Source organism: Rhinolophus hipposideros, assembly GCF_964194185.1.
Source record: "Rhinolophus hipposideros genome assembly, chromosome: 25".
Classification (NCBI taxonomy): domain Eukaryota; kingdom Metazoa; phylum Chordata; class Mammalia; order Chiroptera; family Rhinolophidae; genus Rhinolophus; species Rhinolophus hipposideros.
In genome coordinates this window covers 25,373,492-25,392,284 of record NC_138071.1, presented here as the reverse complement: position 1 = coordinate 25,392,284, position 18,793 = coordinate 25,373,492, and the positions used below count along the sequence as shown (strand labels likewise).

The 18,793-nt window shown below is 37.6% G+C and overlaps 1 protein-coding gene across 1 annotated transcript in view; it reads right to left on the bottom strand.

Annotated features, from left to right (window-relative positions):
- The window catches only part of CNTNAP2 (contactin associated protein 2), a 1,518,236-nt gene that overhangs the window by 487,937 nt on the left and 1,011,506 nt on the right, over positions 1–18,793 (bottom strand). Inside the window, exon 13 of the mRNA XM_081038748.1 lies at positions 12,398–12,598. Within this exon, the coding sequence (XP_080894874.1) occupies positions 12,398–12,598 (201 nt within the window). The remainder of the gene's footprint in view (positions 1–12,397; positions 12,599–18,793) is intronic.

Here is an 18,793-nt window from a genome sequence, read left to right as displayed (position 1 = left end):
TTGTTGGTAAAATACTGTGGTTTCAGCACTATGGTATCAAGTTATATTGAATTTTATTTTTTTCCACCTCTGCCACTTTTAATCTCTAAGTCATTTGCAGTTACAACTATTTAGTAAATTACAGTCAACTTTTACTTGTCTGCTGCTTAATTATTTTCCCCAACTGCTTTTTTCAAATTTAACCTCAAACATGTATTTCATAAAAGTGATTTGATTTGTTTTCATTTCAAATAATCTCTGGGTATTGTTACTTTCAAGAAGTTTGTGTCACAGGGTATGGAAGTCGATCAGACCTTCTCATTTCAGGGACAGTTGAATGGAGGAATTCTGCTTAGGTAGGTTTTTTTGTAACCATGGAGTGTTGTGTGTGTGTGTGTGTGTGTGTGCATGCGCGTGTGTGGTATTTATGCATTTAAAACACATACAGATGCATTACATTATCACAGAGACATATGCACTGGTACATGCTCCAATGGATATATATATATATATATATATATATATATATATATATATATATATATACACACACACACACACACACACATATATATGTCATCAACACAGGGGCTTTGCTAAATCTGAACAGCTGAACAGTATCTATTCCAAGAATAGAAGAGAGAAGAAGAATAATAAATCGCAAAGGGATATAAGGAGGAAAAAAGTCATTGCTATTGAATATCTCGTAACTTCATTATAATTTTAGAATGCATTTGTAAAATAAATGAATGGGACTATATCAAACTTAAAAGCTGCTGCACAACAAAAGAAACTATTGACAAAATAAAGAGGCAACCAACTGAATGGGAGAAGATTTTTGCAAACAGTGCCTCAGATAAGGGGCTAATATCCAAAATATACAAGGAACTCATGCAACTCAACAACAAAAAAACTAACAACCCAATTGGAAAATGGGCAGAGGACCTGAAGAGACATTTCTCCAAAGAGGACATACAAATGGCAAATAGACATATGAAAAAATGCTCAGCATCACTAACCATCAGAGAAATGCAAATAAAAACCACAATGAGATATCACCTCACCCCAGTCAGAATGGCTATCATCAACAAGACAAATAGTAACAAGTGTTGGAGAGGCTGTGGAGAAAAAGGAACCCTCATACACTGTTGGTGGGAATGCAGACTGGTGCAGCCACTATGAAAGGCAGTGTGGCAGTTTCTCAAAAAATTACAAATAGAATTACCATATGACCCAGCAATCCCTCTCCTGGGTATCTACCCTAAAAATCTGAAAACATTTATCCATAAAGACATGTGTGCTCCAATGTTCATTGCAGCTTTGTTTACGGTGGCCAAGACATGGAAACAACCAAAATGTCCTTCAATAGATGAATGGATAAAGAAGTTGTGGTATATATACACCATGGAATACTATTTGGCGTTAAAGAAAAATGATATAGGAGCATTTGTGACAACATGGATGGATCTTGAGATTATAATGCTAAGTGAAATAAGTCAGACAGAAAAAGTAGAGAACCATATGATTTCACTGATATGTGGTATATAAACCGAAAACAACAAAAGAACAAGACAAACAAATACTCATAGATACAGACAGCAGTTTAGTGGTTACCAGAGGGTAAGGGGGGAGGAGGGTGGTAGATGAGGGTAAAGGGGATTAAATATATGGTGATAGAAGAAGAACTGACTCTGGCTAGCGAACACACAATGTGATTTATAGATGATATAATACAGAATTGTACACCTGAAATCTATGTAACTTTACAAACAATTGTCACCCCAATAAACTTTAACTTAAAAAAAAGATAAAACATAAATAAAAGAAACAACACCAAAATCAAAACTAAAAACAAAACAAATAAACAAAAAAGAATGCATTTGTAGATATTGGTTACACTCCTATCTAAAAAGTTATTTTAAAACACTGCAAGCCAAATATTCATTTTTAAAACGACCTACTATATTGTCACCTTTTGCTGCCTTTTACTAGTGTGGATAATATGTATCTGGTGATTCCAAAATTCAAGTCATTTGTGAAAGTCTGTGAGATGTATGTACAATGATTGTTCATGTGGGACGTGCACACTTCTGCTTTGGTCAACATTATTCCATTAATACTTCCTATTTTTACATTAAAATCTTATGAGTTATTCTACCAGTTCTCTTTATGCAAACTCGAAATTGCGGTTACAAGAGCTAAAACCTCTGTCTGGCCATGATTATGGGTTAAGATTCATTTAGTAGACTTGAACATTTCTTAATATTGGTTCTCCTAATTTTGTTGCTTTGATCACCTGACCATTTTGATGTTTTGAGATAAAACAAAATAAAAGTTTTTGGTTTTTAGAGACCTTCACATGGCTGCCTCCTAAGAAGAAAGATCCATTGATGTTAACATTTGGGCTAGCTAGATTGATATGAGTTTATAAAAATCATGAAATACTAGATATACTCAACAGTCTGGCTGGACAGTGCTGCAGAGCGGGCCTGTCTCTTCCAGTCATTTCCCCCTGTTCCCTCTGGCCTTGTCCTCCAGCCCAGGACCCTTCCCCTCACCCCACCCCTAGCCTGCAACCTAAGTCTCCTCCCTCCTGTCATGTTATGCAGTGTCCTCTCTTCCTCCCACTTACAGGAGCAAACTGAAAGTGATTTTATGTTATTTTTTCCAACAGAAAACAATTCTCTGCCCCAAGTGAATCAATCTCTACAGATACCAGTGTCCCAGCACGTGTCCTTCAGGTGCTGACCACCCACTGACAGACGGGCCATCTCTGTCCTTCCGCATTTTAATAGGATCTCAGAATAAACTGTCCACAGCAAATTGAAAAGGTAAGAATGCAACATTGGGCTTATTGCATGTGTGAGGCTTAGGCATGCGAGTTTCTTCTGAAAAGATCAAATAAAGGAAAAAAAAAAGAAGACATCAACATTTTGTTTCGTATCTTACGTCTGAGAAGAAGGGTATAACCTTTTGTAACATTCTTTTCTTTCATCAATATACAATTCAGTTGCTCTATTTGAAATACCTTGATATTAAAAGCACGAATGTCGAGTGCTCTGTAGAAAGAAAAGCATGTTTTTTATTTCTTTCACATCAAATGTTTTTCAATATGGTTCCAAAAATATTGTCATCTAAACCACATTTTTTAATATACCTGTCAGGGCTAAATCAGGAATATTGAAGAAAAGAAAAAGGTAGGGTTTCAAAATGAAGTTTTTGCAGCTTTTATAAAAGTCTCTGTTGGCCTACTGCTTAACAAAACAGCTTCAGCCTTCACTTTTAATTATGCTGAAAGTACAAACTAATGCCACAGTTCTAAATTCAAAATTTCCCAATTGACCGGCTTATTAGGTGGCCCCATTTTCTCTCTTTCCTTCTCCCTTCACCTCCCCTCCTCCCTCCCTCACTTTCTTCCTTTTTTTTCTTTTTTAACATTTTAGTAGAAAATACATGGGGTGTAGAGACATAAGCCTAGATTCTAATCTTGGTTTGGTCTCCCAACATTGCATTAGGTGACTTAATTAACCCTTCTGAAGTTAAGTTTCTTCAGGTATAAAAGGGAAACAGTGATGTGGAACGTACAATGTTTTGGGGGTGGCCTGAATGAGTAATACATGTAAATGCCTGTGTTAAGCACTCACTACTAATGGCACTTCCCCTTCCTTCATTTATATCACAATCTAATTTGGGAATAATTATTTTAAACTATCATTTATCCAACTGTATAGATGACAATACATTTAGCCTGAATTCCAGATCCAATACCAAGGAAAAACAAGTCATCATTTTCTTTCAGAGAATTTCAGATATGGGGTAAAGGTCAAACTGTCTGTGGCATTTTCAGTCAACTGACACTTTGCCACATCATAAAATCTCCCCAGAAGCTGGTTCTGGTAAATTGTAGGCAAACACTACAGGGTAACAGAATCCAGTTGTCATTTGGGTGACCTCGTATTTTAGAGAAATGTGATTATTCACTGATGGAAAAATAACTTGGAAAACATATAGTCTTCAAAATAAAACTTATATATTATTCCATTCATATGCAATTGTATAAACATGAGTCATTTTAACTTTATTTCTCTGAGCTTCTTAACATTACCTGTACTTCACATGCCAATGGGATTTGATTCAATTATAAATATTTAAAAAGAAAGAAACATTGCAAAAAATAATGTTGATGGGGCGATAGAACTCTCCTGCAGCTTTCCCAAGGTTACGCATATAGGATGTGCTTCTTTGGCTCCATGGAGAAGCCTCCCTTTGGGCACAGCTCTGAGTGAATACTGAGTTAATAAATAATGCCATATTCCTGGTGGGCACATGCCATCTTGGTTAAAATGTGGAATAAAGGTGTCTGCAGTTTTTTTTTTTTTTTATGTTTTTAAACAACACAGAGAAAAGAAAAATCTTTGTCTTTGACTTATCTTCCTCAGTCAACTTGATCTACGTGATTCAGTCAAATTGCCACTGGTAAAACCACATATAAAATGATATTTTACTTGGCAACTTGACACCAGGCTCAAATGTACCCTCAGACATGAAGGTCTGAGGAGACATGAAGAGATATGAGAATGAAAGGTCCCTCAACACCTCTAACTGGTCGAGCTCACCTGTCTCTGCGGACACAGAAGTACACGTTGCATAGTTGAGGGGATAAATCATCGCTACTCTAGGATTTCTCAGTTGTTTATTAAAAAAATGATCCCCGCTGGCTGTGTGGTCAGTTTTATGTGTTAACCTAGCAAGGCCGCAGTGCCCAGTCACTCATCGGAATGCTCACCTAGGTGTTGCTGTGTAGGTATTCTGTAGGTGAATTAAAGTCCATATCAATTGACTTGAAGTAACTGTGCCAGATAATCAGGACGGGCTTGATTCAATCAGTCCAATGGCCTTAGGATAAAGCCGAGGCATTCTTGAAGAAATCGCATCTGTGGACAGTGGCTCAGCTCCTTCATGAGAGCTCCAGGCTGCCTTTCCTGACATTGTGCCCTGATTTTGAACCTGCCTCGCCACGACTCACTATTGTGTAAACAAATTCTGTGTAACCAATTGCAAAATATATCTATCTATCTTTTACTGGTTCTGTTTCTCTGGTTGAATCTAGACTAAAATGGTAGCCAACAGAGATCTCAACCCCTCTCTCCTCTCACTTCTGACCTTCCCCAAATAACTCTTGATCTTCCTTCCAGGTGTAACCTTTGCAAACAAGGGAGGAGGGAAGATGTGATGCAAAATACACATGCCAAAATTTTAGAAATCACTATGAATTCTAGATTTAGTCAATCTTTTACCCAAGATGTATGAGTAAAGTCTCTTCAGTTTTTATAAAGGTCACATACAAACAACTATTTCTATCATCAAAAGCTCCGTCTATTTTTTAAGGCAAATGCCTCATACAAAGTATTATGTTTGCCTTCCTTGTATTCTCCTAGCAGAGTTTTTTGTATTCAAGAAATGTTTGCTGAATGAATAACTCAACCATTCTTAAGAATTACTCTAGAGACACGTGTACTCCAATGTTCATTGCAGCTTTGTTTACGGTGGCCAAGACATGGAAACAACCAAAATGTCCTTCAATAGATGAATGGATAAAGAAGTTGTGGTATATATACACAATGGAATACTATTCCGCGTTAAGGAAAGATGATATAGGAGCATTTGTGACAACATGGATGGATCTTGAGAGTATAATGCTAAGTGAAATAAGTCAGACAGACAAAGCAGAGAACCCTATGATTTCACTGATATGTGGTATATAAACCAAAAAGAACAAGAGAAACAAATGAGAAAGAAAAACTCATAGACACAGACAATAATTTAGTGGTTACCAGAGGGTAAGGGGGTGGGGGGTGGGTGATGAGGGTAAAGGGGATCAAATATATGGTGATGGAAGGAGAACTGACTCTGGGTGGTGAACACACAATGGGATTTATAGACGATGTAATACAGAATTGTACACCTGAAATCTATGTAAATTTACTAACAATTGTCACCCCAATAAATTTAATAATAAAAAAAAAGAATTACTCTAGATATTTCCAAGTGATTTTTATAGTAAAACTTTGATTCTTTTTTTCAGTGTCCTGGTTAGGAGAAGTATATTTGAACATAATTTACAAAATCTCATCAATTAGGTGTCTCTCATTTTATGATGTCATTAAAATGGATAATTTGAAAGATAATATACAGACAAGAATATTTCTGATTTAAGTGCATGAGAAGACAATTTCCAAATGCTACTGTGATATAGAATCACTTCAAAGTTTCCATTCAATCCTATTTTAATCATAAAAACTAAGCGATACACATGGGTACTCACAAAATAAAATGGCAGAAATAAAAAAGAGTCTTCAGCAAATTATAGAAGGTCAATATTTTTCAAAGTCTCACCCAAAAGCTCAAAAAGTTGGCAACATGAAATGTTAAGTATCCTTTTAGTAGAAGTAAGTCAAGCTTTGCTCAATAAATTTTACCTTAAGATTAATTTACTATTCGGAAATACTGGACTTGATCATGAGTCACTTGGCAAATAACATTTCTAATCATAGACAGAAAAAGTAAACGACAAGAGGGAAAATGTTTGCCACAGCGGTTGAAGACATGGGGTGGGGACAGACCCTGCTGGGGTCAGTTGTAACCTGACTCGGGTCACAGGGCACTGACCTCTCTATGAGCTCAGTTTTTTCAGTGTGTGGAAATGGTTTATACCGTGTTTCCTCGAAAATAAGACCTAGCCGGACAATCAGTTCTGATGCGTCTTTTGGAGCAAAAATTAATAGACCCGGTCTTATTTTACTATAGACTGGGTCTTTAAAACATAATATAATATAACGTATAATACCCGGTCTTATATTAATTTTTACTCCAAAAGATGCATTACAGCTGATTGTCTGGGTAGTTCTTATTTTCGGGGAAACAAGGTAATAAGATAGATTTGCATTTGAACCCCAGCTTTCCCACTTCCAGCAATAATGACCTTCACAGAGTTTATTTGCCGTTCTGAGACCTATTTTGCAAAATGGAGATAATAAAATCTTCTTTGCATAACTTTGGGAGTTAAATGAGATAAAATGTCAAGAACAGTATTGGTCAATAAAATTTAATGTAAATGTCTACCTTTTCTCCCTTCTCAGAAGAACAGGTGTTCAGTTTTTTGTTTGTTTTTTTGTGTGTTGTACCAAGACAAATTCCACACTCTTTTCTCTCCTGGGCCCTATTATATTGCTTTTCTATTTTATACCTTTAACCTCATCCTTTCCACTGCCTCCTCCATTTGTAAATTTACTCATAACTTCCTCATCTGTAAAAATATCAAAAATTACCAGAACCTTGCTTTGACTCTACCTTGGGATTAAGCAGCAATTCTAACTTTAGCCATCTCTAGCATCGATGTTTTTGAAAACTTCAGTTACTGTTTCCTTTTCCCATTAATTCTTCAGTGGCTCCAACCACCAGACCTCACACAGGAGCCTCCCATCAGCCGAGAATAGAGCCTCACTTCTTTTCTAGGACGTCTCACCATGGATCACATCTTAGTTTTCTTTCTTTCTTTTTTTTTGTTTACATTTTTACTTGTTTGTTTATTGTTAAACACTCATTTCCCTTAGCTTCCCCATTCATTACAAGGCTTTCCAAATTTGATTCTCTTCCTAGGGCTCTGATCATTACTTGAGTCCCTTAAGCCAACTCCTTCAATCACTTTTATAAATTAATGTGTTCTTTCCTTCTGTGTTTTTGTTTTGCTCCTCCCATGAACATCCAATGGAGGCATTCTAACTGTTCACATTCATCCACTTTATCTCTATTCCATGGTACATGGGAAGATTGCATTTTTCCCTTCTTTAAAGTAATTCCACATACAAACAATCATGAATCCTGTTGAGTCTATATCTGAACTTTAAAAAAAAGAAGGAATCTTTCCTCTTAATTCCCAGTGAACCTTCCAGTCATCCAAGCTCATCTGCACTCCTGAGACATTGTGCCGGATGGTCTCTTGATACAAGCTCTGCTCTTCATCCATTCTGTTCTCTACCTCATAGCCAGATCTCTGCCTCCCTCCACTTAGAACCATTCCCTCACCCTTCCAGTGAAATCTTTAACATCATGCAGAGTCTCTGGATTGAATTCCTCAGTCTCCTTTCCTTTCTCTCTCTCCCGCAAGTTCTCTCCTCCAGCCATTCTGACTTCTCCAGTTCCTTCCAAGTACTGTGTTCCTAGATGTCCATTTTACCATCACTGCACGTTCTGACATCTTCAACCAAGAATTCATACTGCCATTTTTTTTCTTAGCTAACTTGCATGAATCCTTCACATCTCAGTTTATATATCATAATTTCTGATATACAAGAAATGATTATTATTTGTAGGTTGATTATCTCACCCATTATTCCAGTTGAGACTTTAATTGACTCCTATCTGTATTGCTAAATAGCCTCTAACTATTCTCCTTGGGACTATTTTGTGCCTTCTAAGTACCATGTCCTCTGTGAAGAGTCTAGTTGCCTGAGTGGGGAATTTAATTTTCTAATTTTACATTTTAGTTATCATCATCTTCCTTGCTTATTCCACTTAATTGTATCCTCCAATTTTAGTGCCATTATTTAACACAATAACTAGATAAATAATTCATCTTTTGATTAATTTACTGACTAATCACCATAAATCTCATTTACTGAAAACTCTAATCTTTAATTACAGCTGGGCCATATTTTTATCTATGTTGTTTCAAAAGTTAAACATCATGATTTCTTGCAATGTATAGTACAAACTTAGAAAATTTACTTCACCAAAGTTTAGAATTTTTTTTTCTAAAAACAGGTTATAAGTTACAATGCCAGAGTCATGTTTTCTTGTCTTTTGGATGCTACTAAATCATAGCTTAGTATCATGAAAATATATTGAATTTTACACAGCCTACTTTACAGGCAAAAATTGTGAACATAACTCTTTTCAATAGATACAAAACCTAACAGTAAACTACCCAAAAGGATGGATAATTTATATTGCTTCTTTCAACAAAAGAAGCAATAAAACTATGGCTTATGAGAACTAGACTACATTGAAGAATTAAAAGAAACAAAACACTGGAAAACAATTAAAACAACACTAAATACAGTCAGAAAATGGAAAATATCAATTTTATACCTCTACAGTAAAAAAAATCTTTATGTAGGGAACAACTACTTCAGAATATTCTTAATTAGAAAGTATAATGATCTGTAAAATAAATACCTGACTACAGTGCATCTAAGATATACAAATAAGCATTTTCAAAGCAGGCTACAGGTAGAGAGACACACTGTGTCCATCTAACAGTCTTAGGATTGTCCTGAACACTTTACTCACATGGGATCTAATTAAACTTTCTCTTTTGCGTCGAATTTACCAATTTCTAGGTATGTATTTCAGAAATAGATTTCATTGCTCAATGATTTCTGCCTTTTATCAGTTCAGATATTATTACATTTGCAGTTCTGGGGGTATAAATATAAAATACTAATATATTCTTTTAAGTTTTGAATAGCCCTTAATCGTTTTCTCTGTTTGGGTAAAATTAATTTCTTCATTCCCCAAATGGTATGCCTCATTCTGAACAGGCTCTCCTACGGGATAAAATAACTTTGTTTCGTTCCTAGGTCTTTTTTTAAAGTTGGTTTAGGACAACTTGAATTAATAGTTACATTGCGAGAACAGCTATGACTGTAAAGAATGGCAAAATCATTGCTTTAAAATTGATTCCATTTTCAAATTTTGTGTAATGAAAAAAGAGGTAACATTGAGAGTCATATATTACTATGCTTGTAAAAGTTGTGAGAAACCAATAATGAGTAGTTCTACATTTGTTAGGTAATGGTATGGTACATTTATCAAAATAAAAATGAATTCCATATGCGTACAAAATCAACTCTTTATAATAACTATCATTAGAAATTATGGAGCCCCAAATGAACTCTTTTGGGTAAGACTCTTAAAGTGAAGAATAACATTTTAAGTGCATAGCTATTACAAACTCATTTGATATTCATTTTAATTGCCTTGGCTATAATGAATATACTTTGTATTCCAACAGATGTCACAAGTATGACTGCAGAAGTTCCAATATAATTCAGTCTTAGTTAAGAATGAGTAAATGGATATTTAAAATTGAATGTTACCAGGAAGGAGAAAAGAAAACACAAGTATAGCAGCATTAGCTCCTTAAAACAGCAAATTAAAGAGTTTTATTAAATTGTGTTCTTTCTTATTTGGACATATACCAAACACAATAATACAAGAAAACTTGTTTTATCAACCACTCCTTGCCTCAGCTGCTCTACAGCCTGGAAAGTAGAAATTGGGAGCGTGAAAAATGGCTCAGAAGAATACACTTCACAATATTTAGAGACTGATCTATGAAAAAAGATTTAAAAAAAATATTACGCCAATTTATTTCAGCTGAAGGAGCAGTTAACTATGTGTGCCATTTTATTTCAACTGGTCAAACACATTCTAACATTCCCTTTTGTCTTCTCCTATGTGGAGGGAGGGCTGACACCTTCAAGTCTGACAGGAGAAACCTTCATGTCATAAATTATAGGGGGTATTTCCTGATGTGTGGGTCACAGAATTACCTAGGGATGTCTGTTAAAAGCAAACATCCACGGACCTCAAGCAAGTTCTAGCAAATCCGAGTTATGGGAAAATCAACACTTGGACAAGTAACCTGCAAATTCTGATGTGCGCATTTGCTTAAAAACCACTGCCTGGAGGCTGGATGAGGTAATGTTTAGAGCTGTGCATTGTTCATTTCATTCCAATCGGCAAACATTTATGCGGTACCAATGGTATGTGAGTGAACATCAGATACGTACAGGTTTTCCGAAAAGGCAAGTAGTGTATGATGCATTCACTGGTTGTCAAAGTACATTTATTAAGTATACTAATAACCTGCAAATGCCTGGGGATGCACTGTCTGAATGTTTGCAAACACAAGACACTGTTTATTGTCCAGATTAGCAATTCACTCTTAACGTCAAATCAGTAGTTCTACCCCCCAAAAGGTGTTTGCAGGTTGAAGTGTGTTTAGCTTATTATTAGAAAAGGTAACTGATGTATTGTTTAAAAACAAATTTATCCTGTTTTTCCTGACCTTCTGGACATCCGGTGTTTTGAAAAGGAGGGTTAAAGGGACTTGGGGAAGGACAGAGGGTCTCGATGAGGGAAGAGAGGAATGAACTACCAGACGGGAAGCACCAAAGGCAAAGTGCTTATTTCCTACCTATCTCCCCTCGTGTCCAAACTGGACGTTCCACTCATTTGAAAGTCACATTGTACTTTTTAACGGCCACAGCAAAGGTCACACTTATCTGTAATTTTAACACAAGGCTTTGTATATAAAAAACACTCAAGTTTTTGCCATGTTGGTGTACCGTTTAGCTTGTTACTGTTCTCTGTACGCTGCTCCCTACGACGCTGGTTCCAGCACTACACTGTGTGGGCACTGAACAGACCAAAACTGGCCTCTGACATGACAACACCTGTTCCCAAGGTACTGAATATTAAAAAGTAATCAATACACTACTTACTATTTATTAAGTGCTTAAGTGCATCAAACCCTATAATAAGCACATAGCATATTACCTCATGAAATTCTCACTGTCACCCTGACAGAGGCATGACGATTCCCATCTGATGGAAAAACATACTGGATACTGAGACGTGAGTTCAGTGAACTCCCCCAAAGTCACACACCTGAGGGTGGCGAGGCTGAAAAGAGTGACTCTGTGTTTTTCTGATGCAAAGCACATCCTGTATTCCCACTGTTATGCCACAGACTGGGACACTGAGTTTCTGTGGACATGTTGAATTTACTGCCAAGAAGCCCAGAGCGGATGGGTTTTGAGGTCAACATATTTCCAGTACTTTTGATAGCACCGCTAAACGTAAACCATTGTGAAAATCAATTGGATCTGACTCCCTGAGACAAAGCAATACTGTTCAATGACTACAGACAACAAAAAGCTCTAAATTCTATCGTGATTCTGTGTGCTGCTTACCTGTGTAGAAGGCTTTCATCTTCACAGTAAAGACAACTAAAGAACTCAAAGGAAATGACTCGAAAGTTCACAAGGAGATCTGGTAAACTTTTACCCACAGCAACTACTGAGAATTAAGCACCAGACACGCTCTGACAAACACACATAGGCACATACATTGAAAATCTGTAAATTTAAAACAATGGAATGTTTGTTTCAAAAAAATCATACTTGCTTCATGTCATTCCCCAGGAAACAAACCAATTTGACTTCTTCATGGCTGCCTGCTCTTCCCAGACTGGCCTCTGAGATCACACGCCCCACCTCCCGGATTGCCCAGGTAATTCCCAGCGCCCGCTGAGACAGTAATTAGCAGTAACATCCCGTGCTCAGCCTACCTGGGGTGTTCAGCAGCCTGGACATCTTGCAGAAGTAGGAGACGTACTGCTCACAGTACTCGGCGCTGCTGGTGATGGCGCTGATCTGCTCCATGGAGGCGCTGTACAGGAGCTGTGTCACTGAGTACTTCTCCGGGCTGTAGCCCACCACGGTCGTCTGCATCTGCAGGTCGTGAGACACGATGGTCCACACTTTGTCCTCTGTGGGGAGCAGAATGCCACGGCAATGGGTCGTTAGCATGCACATGCTTCTGCAAATGTCACACAAGTAATTGAGCTACACTTTCCCTGGTGTTTTTTCCCTGCGCTGATGGAGAACAGAAGGAAGGATGGTCCTTCTTCAAGTAACCGCTACCGTTGTCTCACATCTGAGTTCCACTTACAAAGAAGAAAAGTAATTTTATTAAAAACAAAAGATAGCTCCTGAAAACGACAACCCATAGCCTGTGTCCCTGGGTGAGGCTCTCATGTCCCCAGCATAGAGTGTGAGGCCCAGTGTGTTCCGAATGCCCCTGACTGGGACTCATCACTCCTCTGTGAGAATGGTACCAGCTCCTTCCTGGTTGCATGTTGCCCTCTCTGGCCTCTGGGTCTCTGTATATGCTGTTTGCTCTATTCACAATATGTGTCCTCATCTTGTCAACAAACGTGCTTTTCAACCTGACCTTTCGGGGAAAATTAGACAGTGGGCTCTTGTTCTGTGACTGAGATTCTCCCCACCTGTGACGTGATGCCCGTGAGGAATTACCTTGGTGTTCTGGCCCCTGACAATTCCAGTGTGTGACATGAGAAGTGGCTGTAAGATTGATGTGGTTACATTATTAGGTCGGTGCAAAAGTAATCACGGTTTAAAAGGTTCAAAATAACTGCAAAAACCGCAATGACTTTTGCACCAACCTAATAAAACCTGAAGCGGAAGCCTCACGATGTAGCCATGAATCTGACACTCTGCTCAAAGCCTTCACGTGGCACCAGTCTTGGTCAGAGTAAAAGTCTAGTTTTTCAAACATCTGAGGGCTCCATGAGTGACCCCCTCTGTGCTGCTGTTCCCTCTCGCCCAGCTACGCTCCTCCAGGCTCATTTGGTTCTGGCCATGCTGACCTCTGTGCCTTCCTCAAACCTGTCAGCGGGTTTCTCCTCGGAGCCCTGGCACTTGCTCTTTTCTCTGTCTGGAGCCATCTTTCCTCAGATGCTCTCACCGCCCAGGCCTTCTCCTCCTCCAGGCTTTGTGCCAATGCCAACTTCTTTGCTGAGTCCCACCTAACCCTGCATGCGCGAGCACACACATGGCTGCTTTCTATCTCCTGATCCTGCTCTGTTTTTCTCCAGAGCACGTATCTCCATCTTAGTGCATACTTTAATTAGAATGCAGGGATTGTTTTCAATGCTGTATGCACCGTGTTTGGAACAGTGCTTGGCACATAATCAGTCTTCAAAAGTATTGGTTGACTAAAAGAATGAACAAAAGATAAACAGAATGCAAACACATGGTCTAGGAACTTCTGGAAACCACTTCAGTTCACTGTCTGGCTCTGTCATGACTATCCCGACAGACTCCGGACCCTTCACTCCTGTAAGCAATGATTTCCCTTTATCCATAACATGAGTCTGTAACAGAGTGCTTTCCAGTATGTTTTTCAATTGGTTAAAACAAGTTCAGTTATGGTGTCACGCTGCTAATTTTCTCCAGGACAATTATTTTTCTAGTTTGACCTTCGGCCTGACCAGAACAGCCTTTCTTTAGTACCTCTGACCCAGCAAAGAAGCAGCAATGTACTTTAGTAATTCTGTCACTGTCTTACACAATTCTGACAACAAACGGATTTGTCATGTATATCCAGACCTGCAGATATACCTTCACCTAATTAAAGATCCATTAATTAAATTCGGTGAATTTTATCTCTTTTCTGTTACAACCAGCCTCTGGTGTAGAACTCTCAAATGTTTGACACCTCTTTCTCTTTCTCTCTCTCTCTCTCTTTCTCTCTCTCTCTCTCTCTCTCTCTCTCTCTCTCTCTCTCTCTCTCTCTCTCCCTCTCTCCTTCCTTCCTTCCTTTCTTTTTAAATCCTTACCAGTAACCTTGTCCTGTAGCAATATGCCAGAACTTGCTCTCTGTAACTCATGATGGAACAGCATTCCAACCTGACCCTTTCTTAAAGGCTCATAAGACCCTTTATACACAAAAGAACGCTCATGGAGGCAAACATAAATAAAGTAAGTAAACAAAATGGTTATCCATTTATAGTCTGTCAGTAACTTTAAACACATTAATCAAATTGATGAATCTCTAACATTTTGGTCCTAGTGACGACTTCTTGGCCCTAAACTTTACCTCCAACCATCTCACCACACACATTTCAGTATCAAACCCCTGAGCTATCGTCTTTACACAGTTCGCCTTGGACAGCATGAGGGTTAGGGGGGTCAACCCCACGTACAATCGAAAATCTGTGTGGAACATTTGACTCCCCAACACTTAACTACTAATACTGTGTTTCCCCGAAAATAAGACATAACCAGAAAATAAGCCCTAGCATGATTTTTCAGGAGGACATCCCCTGAACATAAGTCCTAATGCGTCTTTTGGAGCAAAAATTCATATAAGACCCGGTCTTATTTTCGGGGAAACATAGTAGATTACTATTGACCAGAAGCCTTACCGGTACCATAAAACCATAAACATCAATTAACACATATTTCGTATATGCATTATATGCTGTATTCTTATACTAAAGTAAGATAGAGAAAAGAAAATCATAAGGAAGAGAAAATACATTTACAGTACTTATTGAAAAAAATTCCATGTATAAATGGACCTGCATAGTTCAAACCCATGTGTTCAAGGGTGATCTGTATTTGTTTTATAGCCCACTCATTCAGCAAATATTAGTGAGTCCCTACTGTATGACAGATATGGGTCTAGACATTAGGAAAAGCACAGAGAAAAAAGCATTCGTAAATGTTTGCAGCTTACATTCTTACATCCTAGTGGGGAAAATAATATAAATCAGGGAAAAAAAAAGAATACAATGTATGTATGGGTTGCATTTTTAAACAAAGGGAACTCTAACAGCCATCACAGAGAAAGTGACATTTGAATAAATAAGGTCATTATCCAGCAAACCAGGTAAATGGGAAAAAGTGTTCCAGACAGAGGGAATACAAAGGCACATGTTCTAACTCTGGAGTATTTCTGGCGCTCTCCAGGTAAGAGGAGGCAAGTAAAGAAGAGGAGGCTAGATAGCAGAAGTTGAGGTCAGAGATGTAATGGGGAAGGCAGGCTGTAACCTCAAATAAGATGGAAAGCCGTTGACATTGGAAGGGTTGGAGCAAGTTAAAGTAGCTTTAACTTATTCTTTAACTTATTCTTTGACATCTATTCTTTGCTTTAACTTATGCTTTAACTTATTCTTTGACATCTATTCTTTGCTTCAATAAAATTATATTTCAGAAAGGTATGAGAAAAGAATGTATATATAGTTGGGGTGCCAAACAAAATGTATACAAGTGGACACTTTGGTCAACGTTGCTCAAGCAGTAGTTCGCCGTAATCAGAAGTGTCTGGACTCGCCACTCTGAGCACCTCTTGTAACTGCAGAAGTCAAACATGACTTGTATTCATGTTTGTTATCAGTATATATTGATTATTACAGTTTTAACACAGTTTTCCTTTCTTGCAATGTGTATACTTTTTTGGCACCGTCTGTATAACTTTATAAATATTTAAAACTTTTTACAGTGTCATGGAATTATACAAAGTAATATGCAAGCTCTATTTTGATGGAATAGCACAAGTGTTATGTTGATGTATTCTGCAAATTATTTTTTAATGCTTGCATATTATACATTGCAATGGCTCCTTTCGAGACATTAAATCTTAAATGACAAACAGATACTAACAAATTTTGCAGGTATCTGGCATCTAAAAGAAAGAAAGTGGCATGCTGTATAGATATATAGATTTCTTTTTGCTAGTCTCATAGTCAGAACATTAAGAATGTTATTCCCACATTCCATGTTTACATAATATGCATTATCAGATACATTTGTAATGCAAATAGAAACTACCGTGTATGCCAAATTCGAAATTTCTGCCACTGTTCCATTTTCATGGAGAAGCAATTGATAAACTAGTGTATTTCAAATACTCTCTTCCGATTAGTGTGTTATGAAAATGCTTTTGTGATTTCTGAGGGCTTAGCATTTGTCTTGTGCAATCACATATTTAAATTTTTTCACATTGTATATTGTTTAAAATACAGCTGATTTAACGATATGTTTCAAATACTGAGACCCGTATGGAACATATTATGGAATATATCCCTCTCCGTGGCAGTAGTGTGGTCTTCAAGATTACCTGCTTTAGTTATGCTGATCTGAGTACCTTAGAAAGGTGCCTCTGTTATCTCTTCCAGTGGCTCAGTACCCTTCTCCTATCTGAAATTCTCAAGTAATTCCCTTCATGAGATCTCAATTCCTTGCGTGGCTGGAGTTCTGACCAGGGATTGATAAAGTCAGGAAATGACCAGTGAAAAAAAGCAAAGAATGACTCTTTCTAGAACATAACCAGTTCTTTAATCATGTATATGCTGTTTTTCGACTCTGTTTTATGTTATCCATACAATCTGAAGTACACATCATAGAGCAGGCCTATACATGGCATATTTTAATGAAAATACAATCTGAACTAAGTACAATGGAATTTGTTTTTTGTCTTATGCCATCTGCACATGAAGTTAAACGTCTTTGCTTTTTAGACAGTATCACTGTACTGGCTAATGCCCAATTTGCTAATCTAAGAGCGTTTTTCACCATTATTCATATTAACTCTGAAATGATCTTTAAAAAGAAGGTCATTTACATTGTAAGCTACCTCAATTTAAAATGGTACATAAAACTTGTTAGATAGGCATGACCAACATACAACGCATACATAGTACAAATTCCTTACGGTCCTATTATCGATTATAGTTACGCTAGATCTCTCTCACTCTTAGAAAAACACAGCAGGAACTGAACTGTAATACATGCTTCACCTAAGATTTTTCCATATTGCTACATGGAAAATCCTAAGATTTATCATATTTGCTTGCTGGATAAAACTAATGAATTCAGCTTTGTATATCCTTAAATTTTTTCTCTCTGTCTTATAAACTGCATTCCAATAACTTTGTAGCTTTCTTTGGACATAGAAAGCTTAATGGCTGTCATCCTGATTTAGTCAACCAACAACTGAAGTCAACTCTGAGCAAGGATCGCCAATTAAATGCTATAGCATTAATAAAAAACGCTTTTTCAACACTTAAAAATTTGCAGCTTTATAGGAGTACATATCCAAGGGAAGAAGCCTACCCATTGAAGGAAGCCATATTCTCATGTGAAAAAAAAAATCTGAATCCCAATAATACCAATATGTCATTTCAGAGAGCAGCCATTTTAACTTCTGGTTAGAGATTAAGAAACCAAAACTCAGGAGTGATAAATGGCTTGCCCAAACGAACACAAAGAGTTACAGCAAACTGAAGGAAACTTTGTCTCCTAATTCTGGATTTGGTGCTCTTTTCACTCCACATCTCTTTGGTTTAGTGGTGACATGCTTGGTGACATCAGAATTTTTACTGCCTTTCCCATAGCACCCCACTAATTTTCAGGGGAGAGGGGAAACATACAGATACTATTTGAGACTTTTTAAATATTATTTTTAAGTGACAACGATATGTAACTTATTGATTACATCAAGAAAAATGTCCTCAGACAGTATATAATCCAATCATGCACATGACCCTCTATTGAGCTCCTGATATTTCAGCATTGTGGCAGGTTCTGGGGATGTATGAATGAAAAGGACGTGAGTTCCTGTCCTCAACAAGCTTGGAGTCCAGTGGAGCCTGAAATTACAAATTATAAGCAAGTGCTAACACAGAGATGCACTGGGTCTGGGCATTCACAGAGACAGTCCACATCATGCAGCTTTAGAAAGCCAGGAAGTGACCAAGTGGACATGGCATTTTCAGGGAGTCATGAAGGTTGAAAAGAAAAGGGCCATAAGGAGAAGGGGATAAGAGCAATTCCATGCTTCTTGTAGCTTAGACCAAACACGTTGGAGACAAAGAGGATTTAGGAGATGGGATTTGGATGAAACAGAAATGGAAGGGTGTGGAATAGAGAAGTGGAAGATTCCAGAGCCAGAACAATCATGCGTGGGTTGAAAGATCTAGCACATGGTCATATGTGTGTGGGGTTAAAACCTTTGGAAATAAAAGATTAACTCGTATTTTTGAAAAATATCTCTTTAAGGCCACATATGACGAGCCCATAGCTAATATTGTGTTCAACAGGGTAAAACTGAAAGCTTTTCCTCTAAGATCAGGAGCAAGCCACGTGGAGTAGGACTC